Source organism: Cydia pomonella, chromosome 13 (genome assembly GCF_033807575.1).
Source record: "Cydia pomonella isolate Wapato2018A chromosome 13, ilCydPomo1, whole genome shotgun sequence".
Lineage (NCBI taxonomy): Eukaryota > Metazoa > Arthropoda > Insecta > Lepidoptera > Tortricidae > Cydia > Cydia pomonella.
Window position 1 is genome coordinate 18,769,347 of NC_084715.1, and position 25,006 is coordinate 18,794,352.

At 38.1% G+C, this 25,006-nt stretch overlaps 1 protein-coding gene across 2 annotated transcripts in view; it reads left to right on the forward strand.

The window, feature by feature from the left end:
• Positions 1-296: 296 nt before the first annotated feature.
• The window catches only part of LOC133524480 (formin-like protein), a 110,817-nt gene continuing 86,107 nt past the window's right edge, over positions 297-25,006 (forward strand). Inside the window, exon 1 of one of the 2 annotated variants that reach the window (XM_061860521.1) lies at positions 297-657. In XM_061860521.1, the coding sequence (XP_061716505.1) occupies positions 502-657 (156 nt within the window). In that variant the 5' untranslated portion in view covers positions 297-501. The remainder of the gene's footprint in view (positions 658-25,006) is intronic. The other variant, XM_061860520.1, reaches the window with a different exon arrangement.

Genomic DNA, 25,006 nt, shown 5'->3' on the forward strand with positions numbered 1-25,006 from the left:
AAACAGACAATACAAAAAGAGTATCGTTCAAAAACCTAATACTATTAGAATAGATTTTCAGCACAGCACAATGTATAATGAAAAAAAATGTTTCATATGAACAAAAACTATAACAGACATTTCTATATCAATGTGAAAATATCGATTTTGTTAATTAATCAAAAAATGCTGTGAAGTCTACGTATAACTAATATTTTGCAAGAAGTACAGATAAGAGATATCTGAGCGCACCTTTCACATGATTTGTCAACCCATTGTCAAAGTTTTGCCGCTAAGTTCATGGCATTGACTACAGTCGCCGTGTCGTGCTCGCCTCGTTCCACGGTACAAGGAACTGTGCTTCGCTTTTGTTGCAGTTTGTAAAACAACGTCGGCTCGGTCGCCGCTCGGCGTGATGTGACCTGTTGATTTATTAATCAGTGTTTTAGTGCTGTTGTCTGTGATAAGAATGACCTGATGCATGGAATATGTGTTTAGTGTTTTGCAAGTGTGCAGTGTAAAATGGGTTTGATTACATCGCGAGAGCAAACAATGTTGGACGGGCCGGCAGTAGGGCCAGCCAAGAGTCACCATGTGCGGCAGGCGTCGACTAGGAACCGCACCAAACCGCCGATGCCAGACAGAGATGAGCTGGAGAACCGTTTCGTTAAAGTTCTGGTAAGTTTTAAACAGAAAAATGGCGATAATTCGCCGGTAGCTTGTTTACAAACAGTATTGTTTACTGTTAAGGATTACTTTGTTACGTGCGCGTTGCGCGGGGCTTTGTCGATAAACTTGATTCGATTGCATATCGGTTAATTATAATGCATTCTCGTTGTAGCGTTAATTGAAGATATCAGTTAAACCTGTTTACGTTTGCAGGCGACTAGTTTCTGCCGTAGTTATTCAAGCTAAACTCATTCGCTTAATCATTGAACGTTTACGATCGTAAAAACGGTAGATATTTTATTACATGTATCATGATAAAGTTGCTCACAAATTATTAGTAATACAAGGTATATTTTGTAGTAGATAAACATAAAACAGCTGTGGGTCTTATTAGTGTCTCTTGTACTAAACAATATCAGTCTAAATACAATAACACTTAAGGACATAAGTTTAGGATACATTGATAATAAAACAACCATGAATGCTTGCTATAATAACAAAATTTAAAATATTTTTAACTTGCTTGTTAAAAATATTTTTATGGTGTTTTTACAGCATTTAAACCTTTTTTTAATTGGATTTATCAGAATACCTTAACAAGTAAATATTTAACAAATAAAGGTTTGACATGTTATAGTTTTGCTTGTTGTATATGGTGTAATAGAAAATGTAAAATTATTGATATTTCAATAAAAACGTTTTTTTATCATAACAATCAAATATAATGTTTTACACCAAACTGTTATGGAACAAAACAAAATTGTGTAATGTAAACTTATTTTATGATTTAGATATTCATAAAAGCAATAACATGAATGAACAAGGTGGTGACAAATATCTATACATAACTTGAAGTGGTTGTGCTCAATTTTTCTGTGACCATCCTGTGTAGCACAGATTGTAATAAACATATACAAATAGATAAAATGCAACATCCCACTGTTTCCCGTTTCAAAATATCTAACATTTATCTACTCGCTTGTCACTCTGTTTCGTAATTACTCTATCCATTGTCTACACAAAATAAACCTTATTACATGAAAACCAAAGTTCAACATGCTGTACGGTGTTCAGTCAGTTGCATGTGATAAGACACCAAATGTTTCATTTCCTGTTTTTATCTATTGTGTTTGCTGCACTGGCACATTTGTGCCACTACTTATTTATTGTAGAACTTTAACATTGCCCTTGAGACAAAATGCACTTCCAAGTTTTTATTGCTTTGTACCATTGTAGTCAGAAAATTACTTTTAAGACTGAATTTATTTGTGGAAGTAATAAAATGAAAATCCTGTTATTACCATTAACAATTTATTTTTAAGCATATAGTTATCATTAATTTGAATTAATCACTTCAGCACTCGTTTTTTCAAGTTTACCAATTTATACAAGGTGGCCAAAAAATATGTGCATTTGCATTACCATTGCCAGGGAGGTTTTGGGATTATATTGAGCAACTTTTGCTATGGGACCAACCCTGAAATCACGAAAAAACAATTTGCCCTCCCATAGAAAATGGACCAGCTAGAATATATGAGACAGCAAAGATTTTTTTTCGCGATTTCCCATAGGTCCCATAGTAAAAGTGGCTCAACCTCCCTTGCAACGGGAATACACATATTTTTTGGCCACCTTGTATATATAAATGTCTCTAGAAACCCTGCTATATGAAGGTGATGGTTCTAGGTTTGATTCCTGATGAGGGTATTTTTTTTTTAATACCAAACGGTGGCAAGCAGGCATACGGCCCGCCTGATGGTAAGCAGTCACCGTAGCCTATGGACGCCTGCAACTCCAGAGGTGTTACATGCGCGTTGCCGACCCTTTAAAAATCTGTACAGAAAGTTCCTCTTAAACCGCACAGTGCGTGACCATTTAGGTTTCAGGCACACCTTTTTGTGACTATTTGAATATTACCATCTTATTTAACTTATTGTGGAACATGGATAATACGTTTAAATGGCTCATTATCTAATCAAGTACCAAATAACGAATCCTATGCTTCTTCACTTAAAACTCTCAAGCTTCATCCCATTTCGATTAATACCTAATTTGACTCCCATTGCCAACTGCTAACTTACCTTAAGGGTAAAGGTAAATTAACCTCAAGGTCCCCATAACATGAATAAACCAATTGTTTCCTCTGTTTGCTCCATTGTTTTACCATTGTGTTGTGTGAAAGAATGCCATGATGAACCATGAACTGAATAACCTCTGAAGTTTCATAGCCATTTTTGCAGTTTTTAATTATTCCATTATGAAAATTCTAAATTGATTCAAATTTAAATTGAATTTGTCAAAAAATCGATTTGCTTATGTCCTTTTAAAAGGACATCGGGACTTACAGGAATATTCTAATTTTAATAAGAGGACATGAATTACATTTGGGTTAGTTATGGATCTGATCTGCCAGGGTCACAAAAGCAACATTTCTTCAGATCAGATCCATATCTACTTAATCCGAATCTAATTCACATGCTCTTATTAAAATTCGAATATGCATGTTTGGAGGTTAAGTAAAACTACTGTGTAGCTACTTTGAAATAAAAGTTATTATAATCACTTCCTGACTTTGGTGATTGGTTATGTATAATGTACATTGTACATAAGGATAAAGTTCAAGGTTATTTATTTAAACAATACTTAGAGTAATCTTCATCCTTCATTTTTTTATACTATGTCGATGGCAAACAAGCGTACGGCCCGCCTAAGGGTGAGCAGTCTCCGTAGCCTATGGACGCCTGCAACTCATCTGGAGATATGGAAAACAAGGGGAAAGGCCTTTGCCGCCTTTGCCCAGCAGTGTACTCTAATTGGCTGAAGAAAAAAAAACTTCAACAACCTAGCTTAACCTGCTTAAAATAGCCAAGTAGGTACAAAAATATCTATGAACTGCATCACTAAAGAATGCTTGGTATTCCACCAGGTGGTGTGCAGGATTAAAGTTGTCAGTAAATCTAAATAAACAACTACCACTAGTTTTTACAAGCATCTGTTTATTTCTAGACCAGTTTGTTTATTCATTCACTGTATTCAAGAACTTTTTTCTTACAATTCTGCAATACCTACTCAACGCAAAGCTCAGTGAATAGTACATTACGATACAAGTGCGAAAAATAGGAAATTCGAAACAAGTGGCGATAAATTAAAACACGACCGAAGGGAGTGTTTTAAATCGACACGAGTTGCGAATTACCTATTCGCACATGTACCGTATAACGTTTTACAGTACATATGGCCCTTTAAATGTTCGACACAGTAAAGTAATATGCTAATTTTCGTACTAGTGCGGTAAAGTAGCACCATATGTACTGTAAAAGATCGTAACAGCCTTAAAACATGAAATTTTCAACCTTATTATATCAAAATAACCGCAGAAAGGTCGCAATGCCTCCATTACTATAGCTAGGTAAAATGGTCCTTATAGTATCTAAGTTAAGTGGTTATATCCCGAAGCGTCGCGGCAATTGCACTAAGTCCACTTTCCCATAACAAGTACAACATCTTACGCCCTTTTGTACCTGTTAAGGGTGGCAGGACGTGTAATGTGGCCATACGGGTACAGAGGCCCATTGATGAGTTATTTTTACACTTATCTCTCAGCGCCAATAACAGGGGTTACGAGATCCAATGTCTAGTTGACGTTGATACATGAACAGAATTGTTGTATGAACTGTACAAAAGTTCATACTGTATAAACTTTTGTACAGTTCATTGGCATTGTGGTAAAAAAAGTCCTATGCGAACTCGTACCCTCTGCAGGATCTGCTCACATCGTAGTCTATATACTCGTAGATTCTCGAGAACTGGAATCACCCCAGCCCCACCATTCCTCACATATTTTCGCGCTGGCGCCACACTCGCACTTTTTAAAACTTTTTTTTCGCATTTACCATTTTGGCGCCTCCCTTACCATTTAGCGCCTAGAGCGGCCGCTCCACTTGCTCTACCCTGTTTATACAACCCTTAGTTCTTGAAGGTACTAAAAGAAAGACATGTCACTCAGGCCTTGTTTGGGCCTGTGTATTTGTGTTGTTGGGTTATCAATAACATGTTTTGGCTGTGTATGCTTATCGGAATGAATACATTATTCAATGTCAATAATATAATATGTAAGTAAATCGGGAATCATATAAACTGCGATAATCTTTCAATAGAAACTACAAATCCCTGTTTACAAAGCTGGTAGTCCTAGGTTTGAAACCTAGTAGGACCTCTACTCAACTAGGCACAATAGACACAATGGACAGGTGGTTACTGATTAAATAACTCACTATGAATTGCATAATAAATGCGAAGATACAAGCCTTGTTTAATCTATAATTTAATAACTATGATCATAACGATAACATAACGATTTATTTAAGTAAGTCCACCTTTCTCTTCTCGTCTCGCCGTATTTTTTGTAACATTTTAGGGATCCTTACTCTTTATTACTAAGCATCTGTCGATTCCTTTTTCTGCGCACTACCTTATAAAATGTTATCTTATAAAATAAAATGTTGTAATTGTAATGCCGGTTGCGATGTGTCTATTGAGCCATGAATAATTTAAATATAATAATTAAATTTATTTTTAAATAGGTTTTCTCAATTCTGTGTAGTAAAGTTTTCCTATTGTGTTATTTTTGTATTTTTTTCCGGGAGTTGATACATTGTTCAATAATTTCCGTACTGTACAAGAATATCTACCTCCTATAAATTCCTTATTCAAGCAAGTAAATTACTATTTTTTTTATACTACCGTGCACTGAATTCCAGTAAATAGTGCCCATAAATTGTTTTTTCATTTCACGAAAGCATGAATACATTATTATCATTATACGTTGTTCTAATTGCGTTAAATCCTCTAGCGTATGAAATACAAATAAATAAAAAATAAATTAATAGCGTGCTTTAACCCCGACGTAATCGATTTAATGTCTGACGGGTCACGAAAGTGGATATCCAGTAGTCTTTCGATTCGCGTGTAGGATTGCGATTTATCATATTTACGAAATGCGCGAATTCATTCGCGATTCGCGTGAACTACGTTTGTTATATATACATACATACATACACACCACGTCGGTGGCAAACAAGCATACGGCCCGCCCGATGGTAAGCAGTCATCGTAGCCTATGGACGTCTGCAACTCCAGAGGTGTTACATGCGCGTTGCTGACCCTTTAAAAACCTGTACATCACTCCTTTTTTGGAGAACCCCATACTGTATACCCTCGGGAAAACAAATTGCAATTTATTGAAATCCTACAGGCGAACCGAAACACGAAAGCGCAGACAGTGCACCCAGAGTCCCAGACAGAGAGACAGTATTGACTCTTGAAACTTATATTTACAATTATAGAACTTGCGTGAAAGTTAAGATACTGCTCAGGAAGGTTCCTTCCTAACTTAAAAATACGATATTCAAATAGCTTAGACATACTTGTTTTTTTAAAGAAGTGTCTACTTATTATTTATATAATAGATGTTTCCAAAGTACAAGCGACACTAATATAAAAAAATTATACTATCATGTTTTTATTTTCTAATACTGAAATCTCATCATCTCGTGGTTTTCACTCCACAATGATCTGGTTTTATTACCAACTTTGTAAGTCTGTAATAAAATAACAAATCAGTTTCGCAAAATTAACAGTAACAAAAAAAACTTAATCGCCTTTTATCATAGACTATTTGAAATTGCGTAATTTTTCACCGTCGCGTGTTGTGCTCGCGATTAATTCTATTCCTGGCTTCTAGTCACCGCTAATTGGCTCCTGACAAAGGAAACATGCCAAGGACCTCTTTAACAGCCAAATTGCACTAAACATGACTCGTGAGTCATCGGACCCGTGATGCGGGTCAAATAGGGGCCTTGACTGATCATGGTGATGGATGGTTGCGTTGCGACATAGCTTATCAATTGATGTAAATAAACAGCTGTGAAGGCCGGTGGTAATATGTAAACATTAAAGTTCACTGCAGTATCAGGCGTGTCTCACTTTATGGCATTTTACCTTTAGCACCTATGAAATTATTTTGCCTTTATGACAGCTACCTCAATCAAAACTGTAAATCTCGAGAATATACTGCCTATTGATTAGCCAAGGCATTCAATATTACCAGAACAAATATTGCTTTCTGAACATTTTCGGTAGTACCTATTTAAAGAGTGGCATTTTGTCGTAAGCGATATTCTCGTGGGATGTCCCTTCGGAGCCCAGGGTCCACTTCCGTTTCGATTTTTTCTCCTCCACTTCGCCCGGTGTTCGGCATCGTCTTTTGTGAGACACCGTCTTTGGTATTCCCTCACAACATCAAGCCACCACATCCAAGGCTATCCCCTTGTTATTCTTTAGTACTATTAGGTACCTATTTTATGGTTGTATACAACTGTATAGTATATGCGCCACCTAACTTGTCAGGGTTTCGTAGTAGTTCGTGAATAGTTTTTTTGTAAGTAGGTTTGAGTATAACGTGTAGCAAAATTGAAATAACCTTTATCCGCTAGCGGCGGAAGAGGGCGTTCAGACGTTTCGTCACCGCTTATATTTTTGTCTATAGCTGGATAATACCTAGCTATGCTATTATTAGCCTCCATGTCCAAGCGGACACAGCAGAGGAAACCTCGCTAGCTCGCTACCTCCTTGTAGGCATAAACTTGCTTAAATAGAGCAGAGCTTGCTTAAAGATTCGCGCAGAATGTTCACACTCAATTCAATGCTCGTCGATCAATATAATCATATTTATCATGTTTATGCTGATATACATAGCATTGTTATTGCCTCTTGTTCAACAAGTTCTGGCGCTTCTTTCTGCCATTGCTCTACGCAACAACATTTCCATCTTCATAACTTAGATGGTTGGTAACTTGGCACTGGCAGTCCTCAACTGTACGTTTCTCCAGAAACTTTCTGCCTTGCACAGCTGAATTGCGGAATGAACTGTCGCCTGTGGTATTCCCGTGTTAGTGTGGTGTGTTTTCCGGACCAATATGAAGAAAAAAGCGTATTACTGCCATGTCCTAAAGGCCGGCCACACACTTATAACCCCTCTGGTGTTGCGGGTGTCTGTGGGCGACGGTAAACGCTTACCATCAGGTGATTCGTCTGCTCGTTTGCCTATTATATCATTTAAAAAAGTTTATTTTATATTTTCTAAAGAAGCGCACGCTTATCCTCATTTCCATAGCAGTGGAAAACGAGTAATTAGGTCAGAGACCCCAGAGTTGAACTCTTATTGGTGATAATGAGGTATTTGCGCATCTCATCAAATTGGCGTTGGCGCGTTAACAGCTAACTCCTACGTACCATTCACATTGTTGACAGTTTGTATACCTTATTGCGAAGACTTAAGGTCCAATGATGGTCGTGTGTTGCTGTTACGGGTATAACACCTACGATTGGAATGTTGTTACGAAAGAAACATCTTACGGTTATATTCCTGGTTATAATTCAAATCAAATAATGTAGGTAAGTAAATGGGTCTTAGACACAAAACAGACACGCAAAAAGTATGACTATGCGTAAGTAAAATCACAACTTGTTTGATATTGTTGCTTTTTCCTCTACTAGTGTAGAAGGTTCTAAGTTATTGAGTATTCTGATATTTTAATTGCAATTACTACATTTTAATTCGGATGATTCACAAACGACATACAACGTTCATGACGACGACGCGCGAACTCACATGCGATTTTTTGCCGGGTAGCCTTTGTTGTCTCTACTCGTATTGTCTACTAATCATTTGTGCACAATATACTCATAATTTATTGGTAGATAATAAAACCGTTTGCTCTTGTATTTGCGCAAATATTATTCCGATGGTAATGATTTTTTTTCCATAACAATGTATATTGGTATCATATTAAGCTTCGCTTAGTGTCGTATATGGGAAGACCGTAATCCTAATATTCCGCCACGCGCTACAGGTTTTCTATTAATCATTCGAGCGAGCGCGCAGCGCACTCGGCTGCATTCCTCAACACCTATGGCGGTGCATCGCCGTCGCAATACCAAAACGCATTATGTGTGGAGTTATTAAAAAATTGCTGCGTACACTAAAAAAATACTTGCATGCCCTATTCTAAACTGATTCCCCCTTTTACTAAGTCTATCTATATCTTTGAAGGTACATAAAAGGTAGTATATTATACAGTAAAGTAAAAAATATCCTCGGTTCGCCTCGGTCGACAATTCTATGTGATCTGAGTCTCTTATTTACTGGCCGAGGTGTGTATACATTTTTCTGTTCGACGGAGCCAGAAAGCGGCATCTTCGTTTAGCGCAGTGTGCCGAAAGTTGACGCTTTCCGCACAGAGAACAGAAAATAATCATTTTTATCCTGACAACCTCACAACTTAGACAAACCAACTAACAATATAGGTAAGTTTAAGCACGTTTGTGTTTATGCATTTGCATCCTTATTAGTTAAACATTTTACCAATAAAAACAAAACGCACTGATATAGATAAGCGAACGTTTCATTCGTAATATGTTCATACATATACCTACTTATCTAATGTAAAAAACCGGCCAAGAGCATGTCGGGCCACGCTCAGTGTAGGGTTCCGTAGTTACTCTTCCGTCACAATAAGCTAAACTGGAGCTTAAAGTATAGTAAATTGTTAACCAAGGGATGAAACGGTACCTTTCCCCCGAGTTAAACAAATAGGCAAATTTGCATAATCAGTACCTAATTAGTCTTTTTACTATGAAGGGAAAACTTTTTGCGATAACTCAAAAACAGTTAAACTGATTATGTCCGCTATAGTTTTCATTTAATGTCTTTCTTAAGCTCTACTTCCACGATTTTTTTCATATTTTTTGGGCCTATGGTTCAAAAGTTAGAGGGGTGGGGGGGGGGACACATCTTTTTTTTCTTTCGTACCGATTATCTCCGAATATATTCACTTTAAAAAAAAAATGTTTCATGATAACCCCTATTAGTTTTTAAAGACCTTTCCAACGATACCCCACACTCTAGGGTTGAAGCGATAAAAAAATTTCACCCCCACTTTACGTGTAGGGGAGGTACCCTAAAAAAAATTAAATTTTTAGATTTTATTGTACGACTTTGTCGGCTTTATTGATTTATATATCCATGCCAAATTTCAGCTTTCTAGCACTAACGACCACGGAGCAAAGCCTCGGACAGACAGACAGACAGACGGACATGGCGAAACTATAAGGGTTCCTAGTTGACTACGGAACCCTAAAAAGGTACAGGTATAGTTCGTCAAAAGTAAAATATAAATAAAACAGAACTACGTTATCATTTATCAAGCTTCTTGTAGGGAAGTTTGTTAATACAAAAAGGCGTTACCTACTCAACCTTTAGTTACCTACAATATTCCTTAACCCGCTCCATCGTAAGCACAAGAAAACGGCGTATGGTTTTTTAAACGCTCTGAAGGCCAGCAATGAAGTGGGATCCTAGTAGTTGAGAAAATTAGATTCTTACGCGTTTTGCAGTTTAATTAAATTGGTAAATGCTATCGCATATTGCTGGCGGGCCGGTATTCTGTGATCATCTTACAGCAGAATATGCGTTTTATCATACTTCAGTATTTAATCAAATATAATACAACTTATTCTCATACTACTAAGGCCCATGGATACCTCCCTTCTAGACTGTAATACATACATTATTTAAAAACTTAACATCATTTTGTATAATTAATTACCTATGGGAAACAGCCTGCAAAACTGCTACGTTTAAGCAAGCATTGTCGTTGAAATAATTCATTAATGCATGTGGAGAATGGGTTACATATTTAGCTGAAATTGTTACTCTAGTAGTCTTACCAAACTACCTTCGCGGCATATCATACTTGAAAACTAAACAACTTCATACTAATACATACAGGGAAATTTATCACACTTTTGATAGGTATATGCTGTTTGAAAGTGCCGTTTGTATAGTTCAGGGGTTGGCAAACCGAGAAACGCGAGTCGCATGCGGCTTTTTTGAGGTCCAATTGCGGCACATCAAGTCACCCAAAAATGTACACTCATCATCATCATCATCATCAATGGCCACTGCATCCCTGATGGGTGATTGTTGCAACGCTGTGTCAAGAGCGGGTGAGACGGTTAATGCATTTCCGCTTATCGCTGCACGGCACCTATATGTGTATGTGGTGCCTGTGGATATGAGACCAGGCTACCAGCCCGGTGACGCGTGTGCCTTTTTTGTCTCAAGTTTTCCAGCCACACTTCGTCGTGCTCCTTCACTCCCACGTTTAGGTCTCTACGCCACTCGGGTCTCAATGCAGCACGTTCTTCCCAGGCGCCGTTACCGATGCCAAAGCATTCCTTGTCGCGCTTGCAGGAGTCCCTAAAACTTAACATCGGAGGCTCCACAGGTCTTTTTGCATTTGCTATCTGACCCATCAGCATTTGGCGTGGTAACCTTGAAACACCCTGAAAACAACATTAACGGCTTTTTCAGCTTCCTAAAACAGGGGATTTCTACTGCGCTGCGGTTGGCTCCTCTTCTCAAAAGTTTGCCGATCCCTAGTTCGTATAATACTTGAAGCGTATGTGTGTAAATGTGACTGGCAATAAATATAGGTACTTATCGTAAAGAGCTAACTTCGTCTTCCACTAGCGTCTGTCTCAGCAACAAAGACATCCAATCAGCGACCTGAAAAATGTCTACTGTAATAATTCCGACAAAGTTGTTTACTTCTTTTTGTTTATCGCACTGTTTTTCTTTTCTATTTATTTGACTTGTCCTGTTATTTTCTATCTATCATCATATTTTATGAGAATAATACATATTTCTCCATATCCGTAATCATAATTGCTTACTTTGCGATCCTAGCGAAATATCGGTACCTACTTTTTCTATGAAATTTCATTTCGGGAGAAAACATTTTCCACTAAGTAAATCTTAACAAATCACTATGATTTCGATGTAGATCTCTTCAGCATAATATATTCTAGGTTTATTGGTTTCGCTTTTTGAAAAAAGAAAAACCTATAAACCTATTTTTCATTGTGTCAATAACACACTAATAAATCATGGAGAAAGGAAAATATTTAGAAGTGTAAAAACGCTTTCTCCCTTAATGCACGTTCACGTGATATATTTCCCTCTTTGGACTGGTAGTTTGTGTTGCGACCCTCTCCAGTATTAAAAACAAAAGAGAGCAGAACTGTATTGACGGCTTTAATTTTAACTGTTTTTTTTTGTACAAAACTATTTCACTTGTTGCGGAAATATACTACACGTTGTGTATTATGCATCAAGTAACTGTTTAAGTAAAGTTTATTGCACATATTCGTATTAACGTTCGAACGTGCATGACGAGCAAAAAGCAGAAACGATATATTATTGTCACGTAGATACGTGCTCTATGATAGACGTAGCGGAACGTATGGGCAATTTACTATCATTAAACGATTAAAACAAATATATGGGTTATTGTCTTGGGTAGGTATAAACGTATTTTGATTTTCTACGAATATCTAATTGAAATGTAAAAGAATGTTTGATATTTGGATGTTTGTGGACCAAACATAAAAACCACCACGCAAAAACGACTAAACAGATAATGATGAAATATAACTCATAAACAATTTATAACCTGAGTTTGAAATTTAGTACAAGAGTAGTCAAGTTAAGTGTAATGTGTATTATGTGTAATCTTACAAAAAAATATGTTCTATAAATTAAGAATTGTGACACATATTTTTGAGTAATGAGTGTATACGCCCATATTTTAACGCTTGACTGTACTATTAAGGGGTTAAAGGTAGTAGGTATATTAACTACTATCTATATTCGCTATGGATGTTTGAACACCATTGTTTTGTCTGTCTACGACGTAAGACTCAAAAATGCCTGAAAGAATTTATATAGGTTTTATAACAGAAATATTTGCAATAGTAAAGTATTAATATATTCGGAATAGTGTGTCATACTTAGGACCCTGATTGTACCAAAGCTAGCACTGTTCTATTTTTATTTTTTTAATATTTGGGGACAATCTTACACAGTTCGACATAGCTCCAAACTAAGCAAAGCTTGTACTATGGGTACTAGGCACCGATAAACATATTTATATAAATAAATACACACTTATATACATAGGAAACACCCATGACTCGGGAACAAATATCTCTGTTCATCACACGAATAAATGCCCTTACCGGGATTCGAACCCGGGACCATCGGCTTCATAGGCAGGGCCACTATCCACTAGGCCAGACCGGTCGTCAAATAACGCAAAAAGCAGAAGCAATATTTTCTCGTCACGCACAAACGCCATATTACCTACGCGAGCTCAGGTCGGAACGAATTGTGAAATTGCTATGATTTCAAAGCTTTAACTAAACAGATTTGATGTGGCAATATTGACTGACTTTTCGTATGCTCCTTAAGAGGCCTACTGATTACCAGTTTGCCGGACGATATCGGCCTGTCAGTTATTCGCAAAAGCTGACAATTGCGACAGGCCGATATCGTCCGGTGAACTGGTAATCCCCTGGTGGGCCCCTTTACAGTCCTTACCCTTTACTAAATATCTCCTTAAGCATAAGTTCCAGTGGAAAGGATATTTTCAAATCATGTTCCCTTAGGCTTTGATCTTTCTTTTGATGACATATGTCGATGTCACCCTCTGTCTTTTAAAGTATTAAAACTAACCCTGAATACACTTTCCTTGATTGAAGTGTGCTGTTCAGACAGATCCATCAACTTTATTCTTGTATGCAAGTACAAAACCTGTTGATTCGCTTCAAATTGATTGCTAGCGGGCGGACAGGCCTCAGCCACCCAGAACCTGATCTGACGAATAAAACTAAATAGTTAATTTGTAATTTTAACTCCAACGAACATATGCCTTAGGCTGGTATTCATTAGCGGAACACAATTTATCTTATAATCGCAATGTGTTTTTTTTTGTTTTAATTTATTCATTCGGCCCAGGCTAAGTTTTCATGTATGTATGCAATCTTAAGCTGGATCCAGACGGGTGTAACGTGTAATGGAAGATTACGTGTAATATAGCGTCAACGTGTGGATGGCACTGCGAGCGCCTTTAAACCGACAGCCGATGGATCAGGCACTTTACATGTAATGCTTATAGTGCCGTCCACACGCAGAATTCCTGTTACATTGTATATTACACGTTACACCCGTCTGGACCCGGCTTTACTGCCAATGCCAAGCTTGTGCAAAGTTAGCGTGGTCAGAGACTAAGGCAGGTACTATAGGGCCATGGGTGGTATAAAGTAGCAAATTACTATACAGTTTACCTTGTAAACTGCCGTTTGCCATTTGTGATTGTGACCAAGGCCTCCAGTGCCCAGGGCAAGGATGCCTGGGATCTAAACAGTGTCTTCTGCATTCAAGGCAAACACCATAACCACTAGTCAGGCGCGGATACATTCATTGCTCCGGAACAGGTATAGAGGTTGTGCAATTAAAAATGATAACTTTGTACTTTTGTAAGTTCAAAAACGTGTCACCCTTGACATTATCTTCGGAATAATGTGTTATAATTGTCGGAAGTATTATTCGACGATCATAGGCATATGTGAAGTTATACTAGCTGATGCTAAATAGCTTCAAAAGGAATATATATTACTGAATGACATTTATCTTTATTGCACAAAAGAAAACCTTACAGTACAAAAAGCGGACTTAATGTCGTGAGGCATTCAAGGTGTCATATGACATACAAGTACAGGTCTTTTGCCGATATGCTAACATTGTTTCGAGTAACCTACAATACCTACTGTCCCGCCAAGAGTCACAGCAACTAAAATGCATTCAACTGTTCACCGTAATCATGCGCAACAGATTCCTTTAAAGTGACCACTAGTATGGTGGACACTTGGACAGTCCTCAATTATGCGTTTCTCCAGAAACTTCCTGGTTCGCTTCGCACAGCTAAATTTTGGAATGAATTGTCACCCGCGGGAACTAGATCTGGACCGGTATGATCTTCAAATTTTCGAGAAAAGGTGGTCCTCCCATCTCAAAGGCTGGCAACGCACTTATAACCCCTCTGGTATTGCGGCTGTTCATGGGCGACGGTAATTCCTTACCATAGACAATTCGTCTGCTCGTTTGCCTTCTATATCATTAAAAAGTACCTTTTCTGCCCTCCGGGCGGAAAGCGTCAACTTTGCTCTCGCTGCGCTAAACGAAGTTGCCGCTTTCCGCCTCCGTCGAGCAGAAAAATAGTAGGTATGCGCACCACGGGAGGAATCGTAGGACATTTCATCCCGCGTGTTTGCCACTTGCCAATTTTACACGCGGCACGCAATGTCCTACTTTTCCTCCCTTGGGACACAAATAATTATTACAAGGTTTCCACAATCACATAATTCCAAAAACATTACCACCAAAACTAGCAAGTTGTGCGAACTTACTATTTGTAAACACGATATCGAGGTCAGAAAATGACGTAACCGAATCGAATAAGGACATAATCGTAACAGCCTTAAATCCACCAGTACAAGGTTAGCGTAATCATGTAGCTTGTATTGCTTGTATACAATCGTAGTGCGTGTATCGAATGTCAACACGTATGAATCACCAGTGAATGCGTGTACACGTGTGTCACGATTGCTTCTGAGGCAACGCAACTGTCTAGTTCACAGTTTTACGAGTCGTGTTTGGTTTCGATGTCGTGAATGGATTTTGTAGAGTAGATTATTTTTAATTTCGAATTATCCTGGAAGAAATCGTTTTTTAGCGATAAGACCGCCTGTTGGCTGCCTCTATATTTAAACAATTATTTTTACTGAAGCTGTTTCTTTTACTGAGGCGTGCAACAATAGTAGATTGCATCACAAGAGAGCAAAATGGCATATTTACGATGAGGGCGTACATTGAATCCTGAACGAAGCGAAGGCTATAATAAAATCCTGAGCGTAGTGAGGTATTCAAGTGTTAATGCCCAAGCTGTACATATTATTGCTACCATGTGACACACTGCTTTTCCCGTCACATGTTACGAGGAAATTATTATGTTTAAAAGTTTATGTAAAACAGTGTACTAGAACAGAAAAATACCACTATGATCCCTCCTAGCAGGGAAGAAAAATCCCTTTTCCGAATAGGCGATGTACAACAGTACATTGTGCTACGAGGGGGGTAAGTGAAATATTGTACGAGAGTCTATATAATATATTGCAGTAGCGGCGCGTGGAAATTCTAGCTAGGCAACTCGGAACAAAAAAAAACCTAATTTATCATTATGTAGTTTTTCATGATAAAAGTGCGCTAGGTGTATCCTTGGGCGCGACCTTTTGCAGTTAGTGTATAACCACCTTTACCATACTATTATACACACAACATACAAAATATCACTGGTTTAGTAACTTTATATATAAATTTGTGCACACAAGTAAGTAAAATGACATAAAAACATTTAAAACTCTAATAATAACAACAAGCCTTGGTAACAACCGGGACGGAAGTGTTCACAAACACACAAATTCTAAAACCTATTACTACAAACCTACAAACAGTACTTTCTTTGAAGAAACGTTCGTTATCAAATAATTAAACTTGAGATGAGACTACATAAGATACTTGGATTTTGTATCAAAATTTATCTTTTTTTAAAAGGTTTCTACAAAAATTGGTATTAATAAAATTTTACCCATTTATTCAATTCAATGTTTTTGTATGGCAATATTAAGCATACGCGCGGCAAACGCACCCGATTCAAAATTGTGAAACATTACACTCCAATATAAATCTTACCCGTTTGTATTTAAGGTTTAAATTCAAATGAAGCAGCATGGTAATATAACTGAAGTTATCGCGGCCGTGTACAGAGGGTCTGCCGCGTACCATGAAGTTCGCAAATAGCGAGCATCTTTCTCTGTCACCCTAATTACGCCATTGGAGTAAAAGAGAAAGTTGCCCGCAATTTGCGTACTTCGTTGTTCGCGGTAGGCCCCTCAGTACTCGCGGACTTTATGAATATCTGCCTACATTTTTCCAATATAAACCTTATAGTATTACGTTTAAAGTTTTATTCAAATGAATAACTCGATACAAGACCGAGTTGCTTTGAAGCTCATTCGTGCGCACTCTCTATAGCTAATTTTATGAGCGTGTGCGTGAGTTTTCGTATCTGTGTAGTGGCGCATGAATAAATAGTCAAGCTGAGCTTCTCTTCGCGCGCTCGCTATGATTAGTTGAAATGTAATCAATAGTGAAGCATTAGTAAATCGTGTTAACAATTCCAAGGTAATGGTAATACGTAGTGTTTTCATTATGGATATAATATTTTTAATTTTAATGATGATTTATAAGTTTGGTTTATGTAGCAATAAATTTTAGGCAAGCCGGTGGGAATCGGGTTGTATAGAGCCGCCGCCCCTGATATATTGACAACAGCCGCAGGCTGGAGTGAATTAAAGACTCGAATAACGATATTCTTACCCCCGAAGTTACACACAATGTTTTTCATCACACTTGCAAAGAAAAAACTGAATTTTAAGCGAAATAATTCTTAAATACGGTGACATTTCAAATATTCGTCCGTCATAGTGTCATTCTTTGACAGGTTGGGTTAGGCATCGAAGGCACAGACCTATCCGACGTTCAGCGACAATTGAAAATTGTGTAAAAATATTTTAACCTTTTGACCGCCAAAGACGTCAGATGACGTGCGCGGCTACAGCCCAATATCAAGCTTCATGCGTACCGACAAGGTTCACGATTACGCGCCGCGTATGATAGGCGTGGCGTTCAAAAGGGTAAACGGCTATTAAATTAATCAAATTAAATATTATATTATAAATATACTAAATTATAAACTTTCATATTTTAAAAGTAAAACTCATTTATACCTAGTTAATTCGTATGAATTAGTAAAAAAAAGCTATAACTCCCTAATATACAAAATTACTACTAGAATCTTACAACTACTTTTAATCTAAAAACTACAGCCTAAATCTGAGGTTAACCGAACCAGCGGTTGCAGCATGGTTCCATTTTGATCACCTGTCACTATGCCCGTCACTTTCGCACTGACGTACTGGTTAGAACGTGACAGGCATGGTGACAAATGATAAAGAGCCGACCATCTTAGCCCTACTGGAAGGAAAGAAGGTAACTAACTAGTTTTATTCCTCCATGTGCTAGTTCGCCTAAGTACAACCCTCAGCCTTGTTATAGGTCCCATCGTCCCCACATTTAATCGGCTCATTGTAAACCTTATTACAAAGGAATAAGATCCATCTTTAGCCAGTCAAATGTTTGTTAGTAGTGTTAGTACTTACCTAACTAAGTAACGAAGTGTCGTCAACTCGTCACGGTGTAATGAGCCGGCTCTAATGCCCAGTTAGGGCAGTTAGCGCATTACGGTGGATTCCAAGCTAATGCGTTAACACATTCAGTGCCAGCGCGAGCTATGAGCTACGAGCGTAGCCGATAATATGGGAAATCCCGTATGAAGCGAAAAGCGCCTAAGAATAGGGAACCCTCCTAGCGCAGACAGTGAATGGTAATACACCGAGAGTAGAGAGTTTTTCTATACGTCATTGTGTGCTGACCTAATTGACGATTCACAAAATTACAAGGTATGAGTAATGACTACGATATGAGTAAAACTAAATTACTCGTACTACGAAACCTGCGGTTTTAAATACCTATAGATAAATTTTCGAGCGATTTACGTAATCTGGAATTCCAGTATTATGTACTTATGGGTTCATACGTAGTTCGTGCTTTAATCAGCATTAATTTTTAAAATCATTTAATGAATACTAGGTTTTATTAATTAATAGTTATCGTATTAGAATACTCTTTATTGGCACACCTCAGTAAAAATATTTACGTTACATGCAGAGTTGACGTGAGACCATTAGTAATAAAGTTTGAATTTGAATTACCTTAGTTATTCGGTCTGAACCATGAATTTCTGAAGCGAAGGGAAGATGGCAAGCGGCCCCGAAAAGCTTTAACAATAGTAGAAAATTGGTTATGAAACCATAGAAATGAATGCCCTTGTATAAGATTTAAAGGAATTATTGTTTTTCATTCACGTTGAGGGAAACTTCCCAAACAATTATTCGGATAGAAATATTTATATAGAAGTGCACCTGCAACTTGCTTATGTTCTCACGTTCAATTTGAAAAAGGGACCCTTATGTGAAATCAGGTGGCATATCCTCGGTTGCTATTGCCGCTGAGCCACCGTAAGTGATTTTTTATGGTTTACCTTTAGCCTTACGGATTACGGATCAGGGATCGGAAACCGGTATTTTTTGTATGGGAACGAAAACGGTATTTTTTCGTTCTTTGTTAATTACTTCTTTTCTAATTAGGCAATCTAATAATACGAAGTCTTTATCTGAAAACACAACTGAGTCCTACATTTAGAGTATAAAATAAACCGAAATATATGGTTATATCGATGTTTTTGCAAAAAAACCGGTTCCGCTCCCTGTTACGGATAAACTGACGTATCAAACGGTGACCAGTGACAGGTGTTTCCCAAACGCAACGGGACCGCCTTTGTCGTCACTATTATTGAGTAGGGTTTCTCACAGTCATCGGGTGATGACTAACGACAGTTAGCTTAGCCTGCCGTGACGGCGTAGAGGTAATCGTGACGGCTAAGACCATGCATATATACGAGGTTAATTTTTTACGCTATAGTTCTTTCATTTAGTCTTAATGAACTACATCTGGCTAGAGCTTGCTAACACTTACAGTAGCCACTAACGTACCTGTAGCATTTTAAACCCGGGTACCCCGGGACCCGGGTATGTCCTTAAACTACGTCCAAAAGAGAGGTATGGGCAATGTGAATGTCATCTCGCCTTGTGTGGTAGGGCACAGCACAGCAGATGTCATTCCAGATCTAGAGCAGAGCCCAACTGGGGAAGTACCTCCACCTTACAGAAAACCGCAGCCAAATAACACTTGACCCTACTCATAGTGTTGTGTTCCTGCCGGTGAGTAAGGTTGCCAGAGCTCAACGAGGGGGGTGGGGTTAGGGTCGGCAACGCGCATGTAACGCCTCTGGGGTTGCAGGTGTACATAGGCTACGGAGACTGCTTACCATCCGGCAGGCCGTATGCTTGTTTGCCACCGACGTAGTATAAAAAAAAAAAAAAAACTTTCAAGTTCTACAGTTCAAACCGTGGCTTGCGAGCCACATGCGACTCTTTAGAGGTACAATACTGTTCTGAAAATCACCGGAAAACAACATTTTACCACGGAATGCAACAGTCGCAGTTCTTAAAGATTCCTAAAACTGATGATTCCTACTGCTGCTGCTACTGCGGTTGGCTGTTCTTTTCAAAATTTTCCTTACACCTAACCTAACCCTATTGTCGTCAGCGTCGTACCTAACTCGTTGTAACGTCATTTCTCACAGTCATCAGGTGATGACTGGCAACAGTTAACCGAGCGAGCCGTGACGGCCTAGGCCGCGCGAAGGTTGTGCATGTGTCATTATAACTTCAGCGGGCAATTTGTCCTACTCTTAAGTCTTTCTCACATTATTCAATGTGTCTCTATTCATGAAAATATCACGAACGTAAGAACGTTACGCATGTTTGGTTTCATTCAGTAAGGACACTATAGATTAAACCTATTTCAGTTGTTTAGCTGGATGCCGTGAAATTGCAGCACATAGCTCCCCCTTCTTGTGTCTCTGGGATTGTAGACAGCTGTAAGCAATACTAAGCGATCAGTAGTTTTTAGCGACCTTTCCATACTTAAGTCACACCGAATCTTCGTTGCCTAATCATCATTCAATATATTTCTCACCCAGGAACATAGCCACATTTGATCTAATAATTTGATGCGTTACCAATAAAATGTCCATCAAACGATCAATAAAAAGAAAGCAGAACAAAGTATAGCAACCAAAGGCATGGACGGCGATTTGAGACAGTTTCCGCGGTTCTAATGTTACTAATCTTACGCATTTAGTTCTTATAGTCCCCCATGCGCGACCAACTGAGGTTTCACTGCGTAAACGTGTCATTTTCTTATACTCCACTAGCAAACCGACGTAAATTTCTAGGGATCACATGGCGCTTCCGCCCTTTTGAAGTAATAAAGATAGTGTTGCATGGGTGTTGTTCGAAGCGTGAAGCAGTGAAAATGACCACAGTATTTTCTTTAGAACGATTTGATACGAAAGTTGTAATCTCATTGATGGCAAAAAGATTTCATATTGCTATTGACAAGAAATGTACCTAATAAAAGCGAAACGCTCTCGCTTGCATTGTCAAAGATTATTATATAATTTGAATAAGACGATATAGCAAGTAGGCATGAAAAACAGGGAAAATGCTAGGAGTAGTACCTTTGAACTAAAAAATCTTAACATATAGCTTAAAAGACAAAAAATGGGAACCACCAAATCTGTTTTTTTAAATTTTTCGATCTCCACCTGTCACTTAAATATTGCAACAACAAAAAAGATGAAAATAGACGAACTTGGGAAAACGATTTCGCTGTATTAGTTTAATAACAAGAAATATAAGCTAGACATATACGTAAATTGTATTATTATTGGTGCAATAAACATTATTTAATAGAATAAAGAATAGAGCAGCTACAGTGTTGAGTTATTTCCGTGCCGGCTTTTGTCTGTCTGTTGTGGCCAGTGTTAAATCTGCTGGGAGCTAGGTAATATCCGCTCTGCCTTATTACCAAAACAAAGCAGGCTTGAAGATTATTATGACAAAATGTGGCACAATCTTGAAGATATCAACTTCCCGTTACAATGGACCTTTGAAAAGAAATCGCTGTATCACCGCCTCCTATTACCGAGGGGAAGCATAATATCGCATAAAAGCATATTTTGCCATTTTTTATGGTTAAACGCACATTCGTGTCGATTGTCGCAAATGCCAAATGGAGTGTTTGCCTTTTCACGGAATAGGATATCGTTCGTAAATATAAGGGGATCAGAATTGGTTTTGAGGCATCTGGGTAAACATACCTCCCTAATATCTTCACGCTGAGGTATATTGGGATTGGATGAAGAAGATTTTATTGTACGTGAGTATAGATTATTAGGCAAATTCTTTACATTTTGCTGCATAATGTGTAAAAATCTTTATTTTGATTTTGACGGTCTCTCTCAACCAAAGTTGGAGGACTTTATACTAAGGTTCTCTATATCGGTGTATAAATCCGTTCAGTGTTGGCTGTAGCAAAAATTTGGAGATCTGAGCTTAGCTCTTAGGCAAGTGTAATTCTTGGTATCATCGTTTTCATCGAAAATCCTTTCGTTTTAGCCACAAAGACAATCTATCTAAACAAAAACATTTCAACTACAAAGGCATTTATAGACTTTTTCATCCGTCGTCGGCCTGCATATGAACAGGAAACAAAACGAAAAGGTCGGCCTGGCCACCACATGTGCCGCCTGACGTCAATGCCCAGTCAGCTGTGTAATGCATCTAGACAAACCAGAGGGATCTCGGTATATCGTTGTCTGCCTCTCTATCGCAGGAATATGCAAGAAAGATAGAGATGCAGATATCTAAATTTCGATTTTCGATGTTTACGGTAAGACCTCAGTTGAATTGGTCATACGTCATACATAGCTACTGCCCGGTATCAGATTCCACTGTTATAGGGACCGTGCGCGTTGGAGGGTCTGCCATCTTGTGGCCTGAATCGGAACCATAAACATGTACATTTACACGTCACGTGTTTTCTTGTGTATAGTAGGTTCTGCCATCTTCTGGGCTACATCGGAACAATAAACATCACATTTACGCCTCGCGCCAAAATTCTGACGGCTCCTGTGCTGCCTCCTATAGTTCATGCACGCTCCCTATACTGGTGGTTGAGGCTATGCGCTTGGAATATAGTGAGCTCTCTCAATACACATTCGAATCATAGTGCTGTTAACGTACTTGTTGACGTCAGCTCTTTAAAGATCTAAAACCAGGTACGTAAAGTTTTTGCAAGACAAGAATGCTAATAACAATTTCACTCTAGTTGCTTCCCATGACTGCAAGCACCAGAAGCAAATGGTCGGTGCTAAAGGCCATCCTTTACATAACAAGTCCATAGTTGTGCGTCTCCTCTGCCGCTGATGTGGTACAACAATATTCTTACAGATGCCATTAGCACGTTCTACTTCGCGCTTACGGAGTTCCGAATGTACTACTTACTAAGTATATATACAACTCCTAACCAACTCCCAGTGGACTTCGGTCCCCAGGCACAACACCCGCCTGGAGAGAGTACTAAGTCTCATTCATTCATTCTACAGACTGTTCACGTCGTCTACAACTAATAATAAAATGCGAAGCTCAAAAATATCTTACCTAATCAAAAGTCGAACAACTCCAATCAAGCTTGTTCTAAGTAGAACTGTTGGGGCCCAACAAACATTATACCGTCAGTTACAGGCTTCTTTAAAACTTTAATCTTTTGAACGGCGTTATAATAATCTCAGTTATAGCTTGGAACGTTATAGAGGAGTTAAGAAATAAATTCCACTCCAACAGTGGTTCTAGAGCTACAATGGATGATGTTATGCAGAATTGAGAGTAATAATAGTGTTAATTACAGCTACTGGAGTCAAGCTTTATAGCTTTAACCTGTTTGTAACACTTAAATCTTTACAACAGCGCCCGCTGACACTTACTGATGTTTATTGTTACTTAATGGTTACTGTGAAGTATCTTATATATCTATAGGTGTTGTGATAACTTTAAGCTGCAGGCATGGGTTGCATAAAAGAGTTAGTCAAGTGTGTCGTAACACCAGATACTAAAAGCGTTGCATAACTCTCTTATGAAGTTTCAAGCTTTAACGTAGCTCTTATGTATACTAAAGACTGCACAATACTCTCGACTAAAGATGCTGTAACTCAAAAAGTGTAAATGATGCGTTAAGGGAGAGCTAAAGCTGTAATAGCAAGTTCGCCATTGTTTTAGTAAAGTAACCTAAAAATGTACTTGTTTGTTCAATATTTATGTACAAAATACTCCATTAATAATTTTTATTTTATCATTCTATCGAAGCCACGTAACTTTACTTGCCAATGGCCGACAAAAAGAACAAGTTGCTGATAAAACTTTAAGGCGTCTATTTTATTAAGCATAAGTTTTACTTTAAATCTTTAATTAATCCGGAGCGCGTTAAAATTAAGATGGAAAACATGGTATACACTTACCGTAAAATCGCAGGCGCAGCACTTTTTCACTTTTCACACGATAAAACTTCTTCTTCCTAATAAAAACTTGCGAGCAGATCGCCATTAAATGTTGCTGTGATAAGTTTTATTTTCTTTGTGTCATTTATTTTATAAGTTTGATCGTTTTGGATTTCTTTGAAGCTAATACATAAAAACAGTACAAAAAGAGTTCTCAAAAAGCGGTCACATATTTAATTGAGAATGTTTTAGATATCTAGTACGCGTTAAATCGTTAACCCACTCTCTCTTATAGGTTTAACAAGTTTAAAATTCTTAACTGAGGGTTGTCTCACACCTATTGTGTTAGCTAATGATTCTATGAGAACGTAGAACCGGCTAAAGTAATAGCTGAGGGTGAATTAACTCCCTTCTAAGTACTTCTAACCCTTAAGTAACACTGTTGTATAGGCTTCCTGACACCTTTACCTGTAAAAAGTGGGGCCTGATTCGTGGTTATAAGGGTGGTATAGAGTCCTCTACCAACCTACTACAGGTATTCTTAACACTCTTAATTCTCAAATGAGAGCATTATAACAGTGATATGTAGGCTATTTTGACGCTGTCATGTTAGTTGGGGGGTGCTCGGCTATTTCGACAAATATTGTTATTACACGTGACTGGACACCTATTAAATTCGCAAGGCTGTGCAACGTGTCGTTCTATGCACTGTGTGCAGGACCAACATGAGTGGCTTGTCAAATGCATCAAGCTCAAAGCGCTTTGCCATTTAATACCTAAAAGACAGTTTATGTTAAAGTTGGGAGCTGGTTTAGGCTATTTTAGTTCTAACGATGATTTGAAGAAGCTATTATAGGCGGATGGAAATACCCTTATCGATCCATTCACTACTTGTTTAGAGTATAAACATCATACATACTTGAATAGCGTTCTAAGCGCACATGAGGAGCAATTTAGCTACCAAGAGTGCAAAATCCCAGGTTCGAAACCCGGTAAGGGTATTTATGTTTGCGATGAGTGCAAATATCTATTTTATAGGTATAGGAAGATTTAATTTTTCATCGGTATAATGAAATATAATATTGATTTGTTAATTCCAAAAAATAACGGCCGAATGACGGAATGATATAGTTCCTGATATAACCCGATATCCAACTGCTATCTGTTCTCTGTACTCAGTTAAATTGAAATCTGGTCCACTGCGTCCCCTATCCCCAACCCTATGTTAATATGTACGTCTTTTTGCTCAATTGTTC